Raw genomic sequence first — 19,104 nt, 5'->3', positions numbered from 1 at the left:
CCTGTGAGGGCACCACACTGTGTGGCCATAGAACAGGACTGCAATGCAGTGCAGCAGTTTGTGCTGCTGCTTCACAGCTCTAGAAACTGGCAGCCAGTTTCATCCTGCCATCAGATGCTGTCTTTGTGGAGTTTGCACATTCTCCCTGTGTCTGCATGGGTGTTCTGGCTTCCTCCCACATCCCCAGGACATGTTGGTTGGTTAATTACCTCCAGTGGAGGGGGAATAAAAGATTCAAAGGGGTGTTGCACTGATCTGGAGATACAAGTTCAAACCCCAGTGAAGGATTTCACTTAAACCAAAATAATAAGTTGGTTCAATAGCAGCCAGAATAGCTCACAAAAGTAGAATGGTACAGCACAGGAACAGGCCATTCAGTCCACCTCATCTATACTAAACACAATGTCAATTTAAACTGTGAACATAGCCCATATCCTTCCCTCCCCAGCACGTTCCTGTGCATGTTTAAAAGCCTCCAAAATACTACTATCATGTCTGTTTCCACCCCTTCTCCAGCAGTGTGTTTCATTCACCCACCACTCTGTGTAACACATATTGATCAGTCTGCCCTCCACTTTGGATTCTGACTTGGCCAGTGACAAATGCTGGCCTTGCAAGAAAATTAATTAACCATATATATTAAAGAGCCAAGCACCGTCAGAGAAATTATCCCACACAATCTGACCAGTTACAAACTCTGGCAGGAAACAGCTTCTTGCCATCAGAAACACGATGTCTGCTTTAAAGTGGCCATTCACCTGGACTGTTTGCATTGAATGCAATGAAGGCACAGCTCGCTTTAATGTGGTTTCCACAGGAGACAACAGAGGCTGTTCGAATGCCATTGATCCAGTCCTACAGAGGCACAAAGACAGATTTACCACATGGGGCACAGTTAAACGTCCCAGAATCAGCCTTCCAAGAAGTAGCATTATGGTCAAAGCTGAGTGCTCGGTTACAAATCCTCTCACTTTCCTGCAATTCTCTACTGAAGTGGTTTCAGCACCACTCCCTCAATGGCAGTTAGACCTCAGGTCACCAGTCACATGGAATTGCACTCCGTGCTCTCCCCCATCACCCCCCCCCCCCCACCCTCTCTCTCACACACACATAATTTACTCAACAGTTAGTCTCACTTTGTTCACTGCAGGTCAAAAAGTATATTTTATGTAGTAAAAATAGAGATACATACCAACGTTTTGGGCTTGAGTCCTTCATTAAGATAGGAGAAAAATGAAAGTGCCTGTCTACATGGGTTCATGAAGGGAAGATCCTGCCTGACCAACCTAATGGAATTTTTTGAGGAATTCTCAAGTAGGAAGGACAAGGAAGAGGCTGTGGATGTTGTGTATTTGGATTTTCAAAAGGCCTTCAATAAGGTGCCACATGATGAAAGCCCATGAAATTACAGAAAGATATTAGATTGGGTGGAACATTGGCTGATAGACAGAGAGGAAAGAATGGGAATAAAGGGATCCTATTCTGGTTGATTGCCGGTCATTACTGATGTTCCGCAGAGGTCGGTGTTGGGGCTGCTTTTTTTTACAATATATATTGATGATTTAGATTGAAAGGTTTTATGATGAAGTTTGCAGATGACTCCAAGATAGGTGGAGGAGCAGGAAGTGTTGAAGAAACCGAAAGGTTGTAGGGAGACTTGGACAGTTTAGGAGAGGAGCAAAGAAATGGCAGATGAGATACAATGTTGAGAAATGTACGGTTGTACATTTTGGTTGAGGAAATAAACAGGCAGATTATTACTTGGATGGGGAGAAAATTCAAAATTCAGAAGTGCAAAGGGACTTGGGGGGGGTCATTGTTCAGGATATCCTAAAGGTTAACCACCAGGTTGGATCGGCAGTAAAGAAAGCGAATGCTATGTTGGCAATTTGTTTCAAGAGGAATAGTGTATCAGATGTTGATGAGGCTCTATCGGGCACTGGTGAGATCTCATTTGGAGAACTGTGTGCAGTTTGGGGCTCCTTAGAAGGGATGTAATGATGTTGGAGAGAGTTCAGAGAAGATTTACCAGGATGATTCCTGGAATGTAAGGGCTAACATATGAGGAACATTTAGCGACTCTTGGACTCAACTCATTGGATTGTAGAAGAATGAGGGGATCTCATAGAAAAATTTCAAATGTTGAAAGGATTGTACAGAGTTGATTTGAATAAGATGTTTCCCTTGGTGGGTGAATCCAAGGCAACCGGGCACAGTCTTAAAATTAGAAGGTACCCATTTAAAACAGATACAAGGAGAAATTTCTTCAGCCAGAGGGTCATGGATTTGTGGAATTCGTTGCCATGTACAGCTGCGGAGGCCCGATCATTGGGGGAGATTGATAAGCATCCAATTAGTCAGGGTATCAAGGGATATGGAGAAAAGGCTGGAATGTGGAACTAGATGTGAGAACAGTTTAGCTCAGGGTGGATTTGTGGAGCAGACTCGATGGGCTGAATGGCCTACTTCTGTTCCTTTATCTTGTGATCTTGATCATACATTGATGAAGGGTTCAAGCCTGAAAAGTTGGTTCTGTATAAAGGGCACGGTTTGACCTGCTGAGTTTCTCCAGCATCATGTTTTTATCTCAACCATGGTTTCTGCAGACTTTTATGTTTTACTACTCCTTTTGTTCACCGTGTGCACAGACTGCCACATCCCTTGCCTTACAACAGTGACTGCATTGCATTGACTGCATTGAGTAGACACACAAGAAACTGCAATCTGGTGCAAAAAAACAAGCTGCTGGCGGGTTGAGCAGCATTTGTACAGGGAATTGAGGTTTCGGGTCGAGATCCTTCATTAGAGTGAAAAATGAAAGTCTGCAGACACTGTGATTGTAGTAAAAACACACAGTAAATGGATGAGGAACTCACCCGGTCTCACAGCATCCACAGGAGGTTTCAACCTGGAGTTGGGGGTGTAAATAATGAAGGCTGAGTCCCTACCCCAGTAGGGGGAAAGTTCATTGATGCCTGCTGTGGTCAAATTCCTGGCATCCCACTCTCTGTGGCTGTACACAGGAGGGACAGTACGGTTAGCGCAACGCTATTGCGGCGCCAGCGACCCGGGTTTGAATCACACTGCCTGTCAGGAGTTTGTACATTCTCCCCATGTCCTGGATGTTCCAGTTTCATCTCACCCTCCAAAACCGGATGGGGTTTGTAGGTTAATTTGGGTGAAATTGGGTGGCCTGAGTTTGAACTGGAGAATAAAACTGACGTTTTGAGCCTGAATCATTGATTGCCTGTGTTTGTAAAAGGAACAATAGGGATGAAATCTTTTCTGACACAGAAAGTTCCTGGTAACGCACTCTCCTTGAGAGGCCTGTGTTTCCAGTTGCGCAGCACTTCCTCAGTATTGAACTACTTTACACCTGATCTCTCCGAACTCACAAACTGCACAAAGGTGAAGCCACCACTTATCCTCAGTGAAGTGACCATCAGCCAAACTGACCAGATCCACAAATGCACTGAATGAACAACTAGACACAAAGATTGTGTTTTTTTTTTGCAGAACATCTGTTCAGTCTACAAGGGCAGCCCTGAGCTTTCCACTTGCCTGTCTAACTCACCTCAGGGCCGTGTGCTCAGCCCGCTCCTGTTCACACCACTGAGCCACGACTACATTGCCAGGTCCAGCTCCAACAGTGTCATCAAGTTTGCAGATGACACAACAGTAATTGGCCTCATCAGCAACAACGATGAGTCGCACTACAGAGAAGTTGAAATGGTGCGGAGTCTCGACGTGGACACCGAAGGAGATGATCATGGACTTCAGGAAGACCAGGTATGACCACTCTCCATGGCACATTAACAACTCTGTAGTGGAGAGCGCCAAGTTCCCTTAACTAGTGACCACATCTCCTTGCTTTTCAGGAAGGCACACCAATTGCACTTCCTGAGAAGAATGAAGCAGGCAAGGCTACCGGCAAGATTCCTCAGACAGCAAGAGTAATGAGTTTATCGTCAAATACATTGTGCAATTACACAGGCACTGAAATTCTTACATACAGCAGTGGGACAGATACCGTATATTTTGGTGTACAAGTTGAGCAATGTACAAGTCAACCCCTCTTTTTCAGCCTCATTTTAAGGGTTTTATGATATATCCGGCTCATTAGTCGATCCCAATTTTCTGGCGCCTGAGGTGCCCCATTGACTGACATACAAGTTGATTCCCAAAACTCATGATGCCTGAGATGAGCCGTTGACCAGCGTATATATGCCTGTGTAATTGCACAATGTATATATCAACCCCCATAGATCATGCGGATTGAGCTGCTGGGAGTTGGCTGGAGGTGATTGCTATCACAGAGGACCCATCGACACAATGGAGCACGTGAAGTGAATTTAAATTGAAATTGATAGAAATCACCAAGAAAACCAATAATTTTGCTGCTGCAAGAAAATTTGATGAACATGGGAAGGTGGAGAAGATATTGGAGGAAGAAGAAGAAACTTTAAGAAAAATATCAAAAAGGCAAATGTTTATTGAGAAAAGGAATCACTCATTGGTCAGAGCTGGAAAACCATGTTGCAGAATGGGCACGTGAGCAGAGGCATCACTACATAGTCACTTGAAATAAAATAAGAACATTTGCAGTGCAGTGGACCAAGTGGCACCCAGACCTCCGTGATGATTTTGAGGCTACAGTCAGCTGGTGGAATCATTTCATGAACAGGAAAAATCTATTACGCCAAAAAAAACAACAAAAATTGCACAGAAACTATCAAAATATCTTGATTATAAAGTAGTAAGTTTTCACCAGTTTATTATATGGAACCGGCAAATATCAGAAGCATGGTCGAAACCCCCATGAATTTTGACATGATAGGCAAAAGAACAATGGAATGGGAAGGCGTTAAAACTGCAAACCAGAAGGACAGGCCACGAAAGGACCAGGTTTACCATGGCATTACTGTGCACGGCCAACAGGACAAAGTTAAGACCCATGGCAGTCTTCAAATGTAAATGAAAATGAAATTCCCTGCAGATATTTTTGTACATTTTCTGGAAAATGATGAAAATCGTGTAAAACTATGGATAGAAAAACTATGGATGGAACAGGCGGCCAGGTGGTTTATTCAAAGAATGGAGTTTGCTGGTCTGGGATATGTTTTATAGCCACTAAAGGTAGACTACATAACATTTACATGGTGGATATCCCAGGTGGTTTGATGTCTATATTGCAACCTCTCGATGTCTGCTTGAACAAGCCATTCAAAGACCACATGCACAATGAATGGAATATATGGATGTGGAGTGCAGAAAAGTCATTTACAAAAGGCGGGGCAATGTGTCTTGTATCACTTGATGTACTGTGTAACTTCGTGCTCAAGGCATGGGACAAAGTTAAAGCAGAGACTGTGATAAAATTGTTTAAAAAGTGCGGTGCCTCTTGTGCAATTGATGACACGGAAGTGAATTTATTGTGGACACTGATGACGAAGCTGAAACCGCCTCATCAGATACAGACTGTGACCCATATGATGACAGTTTAAACAGTGAGAATATGGATGTTCTTGCCACCATCTTTGCTTCAGATGATGGTAATGAGAGTGATTTTGAAGGGTGCTAATTGTGTTGTTGTTTTTCAATAAAAATCTCAATGAAAATATGTCACAGTCGGGGTCTTTTTTTGGTTTTTCAGGATCAACTTGTATGCCAAATCAATTTTTAAAGGGGTGACTTGTATGCCGGATCAGCGTGGATTGGATTTTGAGCTGAATTAAGGTCTCAAAAGTATATCCAGCGAATAAGTCGACCCCCATTTTTTTTTTTTTTTTTTTTAAATTTTTTATTTTTCACACCATAAATCACAATAGCCATGATATACACTTTTTCTTTTCCACACATTTACAGTGACTTTTTCTCCCTCCCCCCTCCCTCCTCCCAAGCCACCCCCCCACCCCCCCCCTCTCATCCATTTTAGGTATACAATCTAGGTTGCATTAATTCAGTTAGACAATGTTGTCATTCAACAAAAATACACCAGAAATTCTACTGAGTCCATTCTTTTCTTTTCTTCTCCTTCCATCAACTTAGGTAATGTTTGTTCCCGGTAGGTTTTCGCTATTGTATTTAATGTAAGGCTCCCATACTTGTTTGAATATTTCAATATTATTTCTTAAACTATATGTTATTTTTTCTAATGGAATACATTTATTCATTTCTATATACCATTGTTGTATTTTCAAATTATCTTCCATTTTCCAGGTTGACATAATACATTTTTTTGCTACGGCTAGGGCTATCTTGACAAATCTTTTTTGTGCATCTTCCAAGTCATTTCCAAATTCTTTATTTTTTATGTTACTTAGGAGAAAGATCTCTGGATTCTTTGGTATATTGTTTTCTGTTATTTTATTTAATATCTGATTGAGATCATCCCAAAATTTTTCTACTCTCTCACATGTCCAGATTGCATGAATTGTTGTTCCCCTTTCTTTTTTACATCGAAAACATCTATCAGATACTGTTGGGTCCCATTTATTTAACTTTTGCGGTGTAATGTATAGTCTGTGTAACCAATTATATTGTATCATACGCAGCCTCGTATTTATTGTATTTCTCATCGTTCCAGAGCATAACTTCTCCCATGTTTCCTTTTTTATCTTTATATTTAAATCTTGTTCCCATTTTTGTTTAGTTTTACCATTTGTTTCCTCATTCTCCTTTTCTTGCAGTTTAATATACATATTTTTTATAAATCTTTTGATTAACATTGTATCTGTAATCACATATTCAAGGTTACTTCCCTCTGGTAAACTCAAGTTGCTTCCTAATTTATCTTTCAAGTAGGATCTCAGTTGGTAATATGCCAGCGCTGTATCTCCAGTTATATTGTACTTATCTCTCATTTGTTCAAAGGATAAGAATCTACTTCCTGAAAAACAATTTTCTATTCTTTTAATCCCTTTTTTTTCCCATTTTCTAAAGGCAAGGTTGTCTATTGTAAAAGGGAGTAGCTTATTTTGCGTCAATATTAGTTTTGGTATTTGGTAATTTATTTTATTTCTTTCTACATGAATCTTCTTCCATATATTGAGGAGATGGTGTAATACTGGAGAAGTTCTATGTTGTACCAATTTTTCGTCCCATTTATATAATATGTGTTCAGGTATCTTTTCCCCTATTTTATCTAATTCTAGTCTCGTCCAGTCTGGTTTTTCCCTTGTTTGATAAAAATCTGATAGGTACCTTAATTGTGCGGCTCTATAATAATTTTTGAAGTTTGGCAATTGTAAGCCTCCTTGTTTATACCATTCTGTTAATTTATCTAGTGCTATCCTCGGTTTCCCCCCTCTCCATAAAAATCTCCTTATTATTTTCTTTAACTCTTTGAAGAATTTTTCTGTCAGTTGTATTGGCAATGCCTGAAATAAGTATAGTATCCTTGGAAAAATGTTCATTTTAATACAGTTTATCCTTCCTATCAGTGTTAGTGGTAGCTCTTTCCAATGCTCTAAATCGTCCTGTAATTTTTTCATTAGTGGATTGTAATTGAGTTTATATAATTGGCCTAGATTTTTGTTTATTTGCACACCTAGGTATCTTATTGCCTGCGTTTGCCATCTGAATGGGGATTCCTCCATAAATTTTGAGAAATCCGCGTTATTCATAGGCATTGCTTCACTTTTATTTACGTTTATCTTGTATCCTGACACTTCTCCATATTCCTTCAATTTCTTATATAGTTCTTTTATTGATAGTTCTGGTTCTGTTAAGTACACTATCACATCATCCGCAAACAGACTGATTTTATATTCCCTGTCTTTTATTTTTATTCCTTTTATATTATTATCTCTTCTTATCGATTCTGCTAGTGGTTCTATAGCTAGCGCAAACAATAATGGTGATAGTGGGCATCCCTGCCGCGTTGACCTGCTTAAGTTAAATTGCTTTGATACATGTCCATTTACTGTCACTTTCGCTAACGGTCCCTTATATAATGCTTTAATCCAATTAATATACTTCTCCGGTAAACTGAATTTTTGCAATACTTGGAACAAGTAATTCCATTCTACTCTGTCGAAGGCCTTCTCTGCGTCTAAAGCAACTGCTACTGCCGGTGCTTTATTTCCTTCTACTGCATGAATTAAGTTAATAAATTTACAAATATTGTCTGTTGTGCGTCTTTTTTTGATAAATCCAGTTTGGTCTAAATTTACCATTTTCGGTACCTGTTCTGCTAATCTGTTCGCTAATAGTTTAGCTATTATCTTATAATCTGTGTTTAGCAGAGATATTGGTCTATATGACGCTGGTGAGAGTGGATCTTTCCCTTGTTTTAGTATCACTGTAATTATTGCTGTTTTACATGAATCTGGTAAGTTTTGTGTCTCATCAATCTGGTTGATTACATCCAGGAGGGGCTGTATTATTAGGTCTTTAAATGTTTTGTAGAATTCTATTGGGAGTCCATCCTCTCCTGGTGTCTTATTATTTGGTAAATTTTTTATTATCTCTTGTATTTCTACTGTTCCAAATGGTTCTGTTAATTTATTTTGTTCCTCTATTTGTAGTTTTGGTAGTTCAATTTTAGTCAAAAATTCATCTATTTTCCCTTCTTTCCCTTCGTTTTCGGTTCGGTATAATTGTTCATAGAATTCTCTGAAGTTTTCCTTAATTTCTTTTGGATTATATGTAATTTGTTTGTCTTTTTTCCTTGTTGCCAATACCATTTTCTTAGTTTGCTCTGTCTTAAGCTGCCATGCTGAGATTTTGTGTGTTTTTTCACCTAGTTCATAATATTTCTGTTTTGTCTTCATTATATTCTTCTCCACCTTATATGTTTGTAATGTTTCATATTTTATTTTTTTATCCGCCAATTCTCTTCTTTTGGTTGTATCTTCCTTTATTGCTAATTTTTTTTCTATGTTTATTATTTCCCTTTCCAACTGCTCTGTTTCCTGGTTATAGTCCTTCTTCATCTTGGTTGCATAACTTATTATTTGCCCTCTAATGAATGCTTTCATTGCGTCCCATAGTATAAACTTATCTTCCACTGATTCCGTATTTACTTCAAAGTACATTTTTAATTGTTTTTCAATAAATTCTCTAAAATCCTGTCTTTTAAGTAGCATGGGGTTTAATCTGTGCCCCAGTCCGGGCACAGGGAGAGCAGCAGCGGCCCCGGCCCTGGTCCGGGCGAAGGGTAGACGGCGGCGGCCCCGATACGGGCAGGAGCAAGGGGGAGACGGCGGCCCCGGCCTCGGTCGAGTGAGGCAGGCGGCGGCCCCAGTCCGGGCACAGGGAGAGCAGCAGCGGCCCCGGCCCCGGTCCGGGCGAAGGGTAAACGGCGGCGGCCCCGATACGGGCAGGAGCAAGGGGGAGACGGCGGCCCCGGCCTCGGTCGAGTGAGGCAGGCGGCGGCCCCAGTCCGGGCACAGGGAGAGCAGCAGCGGCCCCGGCCCCGGTCCGGGCGAAGGGTAGACGGCGGCGGCCCCGATACGGGCAGGAGCAAGGGGGAGACGGCGGCCCCGGCCTCGGTCGAGTGAGGCAGGCGGCGGCCCCAGTCCGGGCACAGGGAGAGCAGCAGCGGCCCCGGCCCCGGTCCGGGCGAAGGGTAAACGGCGGCGGCCCCGATACGGGCAGGAGCAAGGGGGAGACGGCGGCCCCAGTCCGGGCACAGGGAGAGCAGCAGCGGCCCCGGCCCCGGTCCGGGCGAAGGATAGACGGCGGCGGCCCCGATACGGGCAGGAGCAAGGGGGAGACGGCGGCCCCGGCCTCGGTCGAGTGAGGCAGGCGGAGGCCCCTGTCCGGGCAGGGAGTGGGAGGCGGTGGCCCCAGTCCAGGCACAGGGGGAACTGCGGCGGCCTCGGCCCCGGTCCGGGCAGTATGGACCGACCTAGGAGGGGAGGCAGGCCCCTCCAGCCCGGGTAAGAAACCTGCATAGGAGAAGGCCACTCCGATATAAAACCTACGACCCAAGGACCTCGCTGCCACGTCCCAGCTTGCTTGGCCACGGCACACGAACCATGGGTGTAAAGGGTGGGGCCAGTACTGCGCGCACTGCACTCCACCTAAAAGCTCCTTTGCGCAGGCCCGAGGACAGGTCCACGTCCTCCCCCTCCACGTCCTCCCCCTCCACGTCCTCCCCCTCAAAAGATGCTCACAAACTCAAGCTAGCATGCTGGAACATCAGAACCATGCTAGACAAGACTGACAGCCACCGACCTGAACGTCGGTCTGCCCTCATTGCACATGAACTCCTCAGACTTGACATCGACATAGCCGCTCTCAGTGAAGTCCGCCTGGCAGATGTAGGCAGCCTCCAAGAACGCGGCGCGGGCTACACACTCTACTGGTCTGGCAAGCCTTCGGATGAACGACGCCTATCTGGTGTAGGCTTCATGGTCAAGAGCTTCATTGCCTCCAAACTCGAAAACCTTCCGACAGGCCTCTCGGACCGAATCATGTCCATGCGACTCCCACTTCAAAACAAGCGTCACATCACCCTCATCAGTGTCTATGCTCCAACCCTCCAGGCGGAACCAGCAGAAAAGAACAAGTTCTACACCGACCTGCGCAACCTCATCCAACGTACCCCTACAGCCGACAAGGTTGTCATCCTGGGCGACTTCAACGCTCGTGTCGGCAAAGACTCAGAAACCTGGCCAGGAATCCTGGGCAAGCATGGCGTCGGCAAGTGCAACGACAATGGGCGCCTCCTGTTGGAGCTCTGCGCAGAACAGCGGCTTGTCATTACAAACACCCTTTTTCAGCAGAGGGACAGCCTTAAGACCACCTGGATGCATCCCCGATCCAAACACTGGCACCTCCTGGACTACATCCTGGTGCGAGAAAGTGACAAACAAGATGTGCTCCACACCAGGGTCATGCCTAGCGCGGAATGCCACACTGACCACCGGCTGGTTCGCTGCAAGCTCAACCTTCACTTCAAGCCAAAGCCCAGGAACAATAAAGCCCCCAGAAAGAGGTTCAATGTTGGAAAACTGCAGTCAGACGAAGCGAGAGGAAACTTCCAGGCAAACCTCAAAGCAAAGCTCGACGTTGCAACCCGCCTCCCGGACCCGTCCCCTGAAACCCTCTGGGATCAGTTGAAGACTACCATACTGCAATCCACTGAAGAGGTACTGGGCTTCTCCTCCAGGAAAAACAAGGACTGGTTTGACGAAAACAGCCAGGAAATCCAGGAGCTGCTGGCAAAGAAGCGAGCTGCCCACCAGGCTCACCTTACAAAGCCGTCCTGTCCAGAGAAAAAACAAGCCTTCCGTCGCGCATGCAGCCATCTTCAGCGCAAACTCCGGGAGATCCAAAATGAGTGGTGGACTAGCCTCGCCAAACGAACACAGCTCAGCGCGGACATTGGCGACTTCAGGGGTTTCTACGAGGCTCTAAAGGCTGTGTACGGCCCCTCACCCCAAGTCCAAAGCCCGCTGCGCAGCTCAGACGGCAAAGTCCTCCTCAGCGACAAGATCTCCATCCTCAACCGATGGTCAGAACACTTCCAATCTCTTTTCAGTACCAACCGCTCAGTCCAAGATTCCGCCCTGCTCCAGCTCCCTCAACAGCCCCTAAGGCTAGAGCTGGATGAGGTTCCCACCCTGGATGAGACATATAAGGCAATCGAACAACTGAAAAGTGGCAAAGCAGCAGGTATGGATGGAATCCCCCCAGAAGTCTGGAAGGCTGGCGGCAAAACTCTGCATGCCAAACTGCATGAGTTTTTCAAGCTTTGTTGGGACCAAGGTAAACTGCCTCAGGATCTTCGTGATGCCACCATCATCACCCTGTACAAAAACAAAGGCGAGAAATCAGACTGCTCAAACTACAGGGGAATCACGTTGCTCTCCATTGCAGGCAAAATCTTCGCTAGGATTCTACTAAATAGAATAATACCTACTGTCGCCGAGAATATTCTCCCAGAATCACAGTGCGGCTTTCGCGCAAACAGAGGAACCACTGACATGGTCTTTGCCCTCAGACAGCTCCAAGAAAAGTGCAGAGAACAAAACAAAGGACTCTACATCACCTTTGTTGACCTCACCAAAGCCTTCGACACCGTGAGCAAGAAAGGGCTTTGGCAAATACTAGAGCGCATCGGATGTCCCCCAAAGTTCCTCAACATGATTATCCAACTGCACGAAAACCAACAAGGTCGGGTCAGATACAGCAATGAGCTCTCTGAACCCTTCTCCATTAACAATGGCGTGAAGCAAGGCTGTGTTCTCGCACCAACCCTCTTTTCAATCTTCTTCAGCATGATGCTGAACCAAGCCATGAAAGACCCCAACAATGAAGACGCTGTTTACATCCGGTACCGCACGGATGGCAGTCTCTTCAATCTGAGGCGCCTGCAAGCTCACACCAAGACACAAGAGAAACTTGTCCGTGAACTACTCTTTGCAGATGATGCCGCTTTAGTTGCCCATTCAGAGCCAGCTCTTCAGCGCTTGACGTCCTGCTTTGCGGAAACTGCCAAAATGTTTGACCTGGAAGTCAGCCTGAAGAAAACTGAGGTCCTCCATCAGCCAGCTCCCCACCATGACTACCAGCCCCCCCACATCTCCATCGGGCACACAAAACTCAAAACGGTCAACCAGTTTACCTATCTCGGCTGCACCATTTCATCAGATGCAAGGATCGACAATGAGATAGACAACAGACTCGCCAAGGCAAATAGCGCCTTTGGAAGACTACACAAAAGAGTCTGGAAAAACAACCAACTGAAAAACCTCACAAAGATAAGCGTATACAGAGCCGTTGTCATACCCACACTCCTGTTCGGCTCCGAATCATGGGTCCTCTACCGGCACCACCTACGGCTCCTAGAACGCTTCCACCAGCGTTGTCTCCGCTCCATCCTCAACATCCATTGGAGCGCTCACACCCCTAACGTCGAGGTACTCGAGATGGCAGAGGTCGACAGCATCGAGTCCACGCTGCTGAAGATCCAGCTGCGCTGGATGGGTCACGTCTCCAGAATGGAGGACCATCGCCTTCCCAAGATCGTATTATATGGCGAGCTCTCCACTGGCCACCGTGACAGAGGTGCACCAAAGAAAAGGTACAAGGACTGCCTAAAGAAATCTCTTGGTGCCTGCCACATTGACCACCGCCAGTGGGCTGATAACGCCTCAAACCGTGCATCTTGGCGCCTCACAGTTTGGCGGGCAGCAGCCTCCTTTGAAGAAGACCGCAGAGCCCACCTCACTGACAAAAGGCAAAGGAGGAAAAACCCAACACCCAACCCCAACCAACCAATTTTCCCTTGCAACCGCTGCAATCGTGTCTGCCTGTCCCGCATCGGACTGGTCAGCCACAAACGAGCCTGCAGCTGACGTGGACTTTTTACCCCCTCCATAAATCTTCGTCCGCGAAGCCAAGCCAAAGAAGAAAGAAAGATACATTCTTGGAGGGATGTCCTCTAGCTCCATTGCCAATAACAGGGGTGAGTGGTCCGATAATAGTCTAGCTTTATATTCCGTTTTCCTAACTCTCCCTTGAATGTGGGCTGATAACAGGAATAGGTCTATCCTTGAGTATGTTTTATGTCTAGTCGAGTAGTATGAGTATTCCTTTTCTTTTGGGTTTTGTTTCCTCCATATGTCCACAAGTTTCATTTCTTGCATTGATTTAATTATAAATTTGGTTACTTTGTTCTTCCTGTTAATTTTTTTCCCCGTTTTATCCATATTTGGATCCAAATTCAGATTGAAATCCCCTCCTATTAGTATGTTCCCTTGCGTATTAGCTACCTTCAAAAAGATATCTTGCATAAACTTTTGATCTTCTTCGTTAGGTGAATATATATTAAGTAGATTCCAAAGCTCTGAATATATCTGACATTTTATCATAACATATCTCCCTGCTGGATCTATTATTTCCTCTTCTATTTTAAATGGCACATTTTTGCTAATTAATATAGCCACTCCTCTTGCTTTTGAATTATACGATGCTGCTGTTACATGTCCTACCCAGACCCCCATTTTTTGAGAGAATTTTTAGGGTTTCACAACTCAACCTTGTATGCTGAAATATACGGTAATTCATTAAAAGGACCTAATTGATCCTTTATACTGAGACGATGCCCCTTGGTTCTGGACTCTCCACAAAGAAGGAAAAGTCACAATGTCCGCACCTTGACAAGTTCTCTCCTCACCATTTACAATACCACCTCCGATCACTCTGCCAAACTCCAGAAATACTGCAGCATGTGAACAAGTTTGGGCAGAGTCTCTGGCAGGGAATGTGATCCCACTGATCCAAAACTCAGCAGCTGTGACGCCCACAGTCAAGGAACTGCAGATTTAAGTCCCACACTCCAACACAGTACTGAGGGAGTCCGTGGCACTGTCGGACACAGCAGGATGTCTCACCCAAATCTTTTCCCTCCTATTTCCAACATGTTGCAATGGGACACAAATACAGCAAATTGTCTGCTGTAGTTTCAGATTTATTATCAGAGTACATCATCTACAAATAAGATTCCTTTTTCCCGTGGGCGTGGCAGAATTACCATTAATTGGTCGTGCAAAAATTCACTACACACAGTGTGAACATGTAAACAATCAAAGAACTGCAAACAGACTGTGCAATCCAAGGAGACCAAAGAAAATCAATAAAGTGGACGAGTTTGTGCATTACAATGATCACACTACAAAATTCTTAAAAGGCTGCCAGGAGTAGTGGTGGAAACAGATACAAACATTGTGTTTAAGTGGGATTCATGCAAGGCCTTGGTGCTGAAGGCTCCTGATTGTATCAGAGACTTGGATCTGGAGCTTGGACTGCTGATAGATCAAAAAGGGATCTGTGGAGCTGCAGAGACTGCAGGAGCACTGGAGGCATGGGGGAGTAGGCCAAGGTGAGAATCTTACTGAGATCAATAAATTTTGGGATATTAAAGAAAGCAAAGGATATGGATACTGGGCCGGAAGATGGCATTATCAGAATTCACTGTTATGATCTAGTCACAAAATTTGTTGTTTTGCAGCACCACCACAGTGTAAATATTTCTATAAACCACCTTCCAAAAAAATAAGAGTCGACCAAAAAATCAAAGTAAGGCAGAGTCATTCAGGAATCTGATGGCAGTGAGGAAGAATTGCCAACAACTGTGGTGTCATCGGCTAATTTGTAGATAACTTCATGGAGCCAGTTCATCTCTGCCTCACAGCACTGGTGACCGAGCTTTATTCCTGACTTTATTCCTGCTCTCCATTTCCCCTAGGGGCTCCACTTTTCTCCCATACAGTAGGCTGATTGACCACTGTAAATTGCTCCTTGGGCAGAGGTGAGTGGTTGGGAGGAGTTAACAGAAATTGGGTGAGAATGAGAGTTTCACTGTCTGTGCCATGGTGTATGCTTTTGCTTCCCTTCCCTGACTGTAAGGGGAGCCGGGCAAAGCCAATGGCTGACTAAAGGCAATTCTGTGTAATATTACATTTCTGTTTTATTACATGACAATAAAAATAATCAGATCTGATATCTGATCTATGAAGTGCCATGAATCAAATTAGTAACCATCTTGGAGAAGAGCAGAGCAGGTTCAAAGGGCAAGATGTCTACTCAAGTTTCTATAACAAGACAGAGACAGTATGTGTAAAAAAATACTTACCCCTGTTGTCTCCCCTAAACTTCCCTCCCTTCACTTTGTACACATGTCCTCTGGTGTTTGCTGATCCTGCCCTGGGAAACAGGTGCTGGCTGGCTGCCCTTTCTATGCCTCTCATAATCTTGTAGGCCTCTATTTAATCTCCTCTCATGCTCCTTCAATCCAGATGCAGACATGCAAGATAGTGTAGAAATGCATCTTCCTCCCCCCCCCCCCACCCCATATCTTAGGTCTCCCACTGTCCCACAGGAAAAAGGAATCTCGGGGTTGGATGTGATGTCATGTATGTACTCTGACAATAAATCTGAAATCTGACCCTCCTGTTGTGCTCTGCAGCTCCCTCTCATCTGCCCCACTTTCTGCAAGTCGTCACTTGCATTTTTAATGGTTTGTCCTTCTCCCTCCCTGTGAGGGTTTTGCTTGGGCAAGGCCAGCATCTTCCTTGTGGTGTTGTGGTGTGGGCCGTTTCCTCGGGCTGTGCGCTCCTGCTCGACACCCAGTTCTCTTGTCAGTGAGTCCCATTTTGCTACAAACGGTAACCACTTCCTTCCTCTCGAAGGAGCGCTTCTCTAACCAAGACAGGGAAGAAAATTGCACCATTTTCACTGAGTTGGCTGCGAAGTGGGGGGTGGGGGTCTCTTCCTCTCAAAAGAATCATCAGCATGAAACCCTGTTCCAACTTGCGGCTGGGAGGCACCAAGTGGAGCAGAGCCCAGTTTCCCGGACTGTCAGCAGTCGGAGGTCTGCAGACCCCATGGTTGGAGTAGAAACTCAGAGGGTCCTTGATCAAGGGGCTTGAGCCCCTCATCAAGGCGCCTGGACCATGGGCTCTGGGCTCCACAGACCCGCAGCAGAGAAGCAGCAAACCATCTGGAGTCAGTGCAAGGCAGGACCCCCCCCCCCCCCCCCACTCCCTCCCCCCAAAGGCCGGGGGGCGATGCCGGGACAACCCGCCTCGGAGACATCACTGGGGCCCGGCGCCCCTTCAGCGCAGCCCCAGCCGCGGGCAGGGCATTCGCCGATGATTTAGCGGCCCTCCCCCTGGTCCACTCACCCCTCGGGCTGGCAGCTGCGGCGCCGTGTTCTTGTACTTGGACGCCTTGAAGCGACTCATGGCGCGGCCACCCGCTCCGTCAGCTCGCCGAGCGACAGGACGGCCTTCCAGCTGCACCGCTGCCCGCCGCCTGCAGAGGGAGCACGAAGACAGCCTCCCCTGTCAATCATCGGCGGAGGCGGGGCAGGGATGGCGCGTCAGCATGCATGTGGGAGGGGCTGGTGACCCTCCCCCCTCCCCTCCCCTTCCCTCAATTGACCTTCTCCTATGCCAGACCATCCAGAATCCTTAATAATGTTTTTGTACTAATGTTATTCATAAATCGTAATTTCCGTAGATCACTGAATGTAACGGGAATAGTAGTGAGATAAACAACCAGCAAAATTACAATATCAAACATCCAGTCTTTATGTATTTACATTTACATCGTTTAATGGGGTTAAAGTGAACATTTGGTAAAAATACAATAGAATTTGAAATAAAAACATTTAAGAACTACATGAAAATTATGTTGATTTTAATATTATTATTAGTTACAACATTATTCATAACTGAGCAGAAGCCTCTTTTGTGATTTTTCTCTTTCTTTTCCTTGAATTACTACTTCATTATTGATCTAGTTTCACAAATACTAATTACCACAATATTGTAGCGAAAACACCAAAAAAATTGACAAAAACAGCGACGATGAAAACAACACCACGTGTTTGTAGATGAAGCCATGTGATTCGAAGCATTATTGTGTTAGGTAATAATGACAGGTCTGACTGGAGCACATTAGAAGGTTCCAAAAGTAAATGAGCATTGAGTTTTCATCTTTGTAGGTATATTGATACACGTACAAAAATTTTATAGACAGTCATTTTGGTGTCACCCCTCTGACGGCGTCACCCGGTGTGGTCCGCACCCCCCTTGTAACGCCAGTGATACCAGCTCCTTACAGACAGTGCTGGATTCAAACCCCAATCCCAATTGCTGGTGCTGGAACAGCGTTGAACTAACTGCTATGCTAACTGTGCCATATTTTCTCAGTGATTTAATATTCTGAATTTTTTGGTGTTTTAACTGGTGTTTTTTCCAGAGAACCCCCAAAACCAGCAGCAATAGATACGCACCACAACACAGGGTTACTGAAACACAAGTAGTTTTTAATTAAATTTGAACAAGAAAACAAAATTAAACTTTAACCTATTACTTAACCGACCTACTTAATCCCGCTCTCTAACACTATGCACATGTGTATAATGTATATTTAAGATTAGAAAAGTTCTTTGGATCGCAGTCCAATCTCTCTGGTTGCAGGCAATTCTTATACTGTGCACAGAAGTTAGCATTAACAAAATTCACCAGTCTTTGGTGCTACCACTCAGGAGGGTTCTTGCTGGTTTTCAGAGAGAGAGATTTCCAGGACATCCGCAACTGATTCCTTCTCAATCAGACTTGCTGATGAAACTTACCCCCTTCAGGTTCTCCACATGATCTTCTTTCTTTCAGGTCATCTTTCAAACTGCCAGTCTTCTCTGACCAGGCAGCCTTCCAAAGTTTGTCAGCTTGTTCCTCCGGAACTGATTTCTGTGTCTCTCCTCTCTGTTTCACTCCCTCCCTTCTGAGAGCAAAACTGTTCTCTGCTGCCTGCAAAGATCACACGCTCTCCCAAGCAACTTTGTTGCTTTCTGCAAAAAGCATAGTGCAAAAGTCCTGCAAAGATTCTGTGTTTTAAAATGTTTGTGTGCAACCTGCTCAAACAATTCCTCCCAAGCCACCTCTAAATACTCTGTCACATAACGTTGACTGGGTGCTGCCCTGATTGGATTATTCTTTTTGGAAAAGTTTTCATCTTGTATGTTGGAGATACATTGCATTGCCAATACAATGTTGGACTAACAATCATATCATCCAAAGTCAGTTAATATGAAACCTATTAGTGCTTTTTGACCCCACAAATGAAAGACTTCCACATATTAAACTGGTGAATGGTTATTGATCCGAAACTTGTGTTTTCCTAGGAAAATAATTGACTTGATCACAAAATTTGTTGTTTTGCACCAGCATCACAGTGCAAACATTTATATAAATAAAATAGTGCACGAAAAAGTCACAGTAAGGCCGTGTCTGTCCGTGTCCTTCGCAGAGGTAAAGAAGCTGTGCTTGTGCTGAATCCATCTGCACCCAGGATGAGGACAATTCCATGTCAGATGATCAGAGGTGTCCTCCTTCCTCAAACATCTGCCCTGGCCCCCTCCGCTGCCGTGCGCAGCAAGGACAGGATTCCTCTTATCCTCACCCCCCGCCCCCCCCCACCCCCACCCACCAGCCTCGGCATCCAACACATCCTCCTCTGCCACCTACCACACCATGAGACACCGATTTCCCCCTCCTCCTCCGGCTGGATCCCCTCCCCTCCCCTCCTCTCCTCTTCTCTCCTCTTCTCCCACCAATCAGTCCCTCCCTCCTGCATTTCGGG

General features: G+C 45.2%; 2 protein-coding genes across 2 annotated transcripts in view; one reads left to right on the top strand and one right to left on the bottom strand.

Moving 5' to 3' along the window:
- Positions 1–5,618, top strand: part of LOC138747225 (vasorin-like) — a 97,138-nt gene extending 91,520 nt beyond the window's left edge. The window contains exons 5-6 of the transcript XR_011347379.1: positions 3,517–3,789; positions 3,879–5,618. The gene's annotated coding sequence lies outside the window, so the exon portion shown is untranslated. The remainder of the gene's footprint in view (positions 1–3,516; positions 3,790–3,878) is intronic.
- Positions 1–16,782, bottom strand: part of LOC138747224 (coronin-7-like) — a 97,619-nt gene extending 80,837 nt beyond the window's left edge. Inside the window, exons 1-2 of the mRNA XM_069906256.1 lie at positions 16,641–16,782; positions 759–855 (exon numbers count right to left, since the gene is read on the bottom strand). Of these exons, the coding sequence (XP_069762357.1) occupies positions 759–855; positions 16,641–16,700 (157 nt within the window). The 5' untranslated portion in view covers positions 16,701–16,782. The remainder of the gene's footprint in view (positions 1–758; positions 856–16,640) is intronic.
- Positions 16,783–19,104: the final 2,322 nt, after the last annotated feature.

This window comes from Narcine bancroftii, chromosome 12 (genome assembly GCF_036971445.1).
Source record: "Narcine bancroftii isolate sNarBan1 chromosome 12, sNarBan1.hap1, whole genome shotgun sequence".
Classification (NCBI taxonomy): domain Eukaryota; kingdom Metazoa; phylum Chordata; class Chondrichthyes; order Torpediniformes; family Narcinidae; genus Narcine; species Narcine bancroftii.
This window is presented reverse-complemented; position numbering and strand designations above follow the sequence as displayed.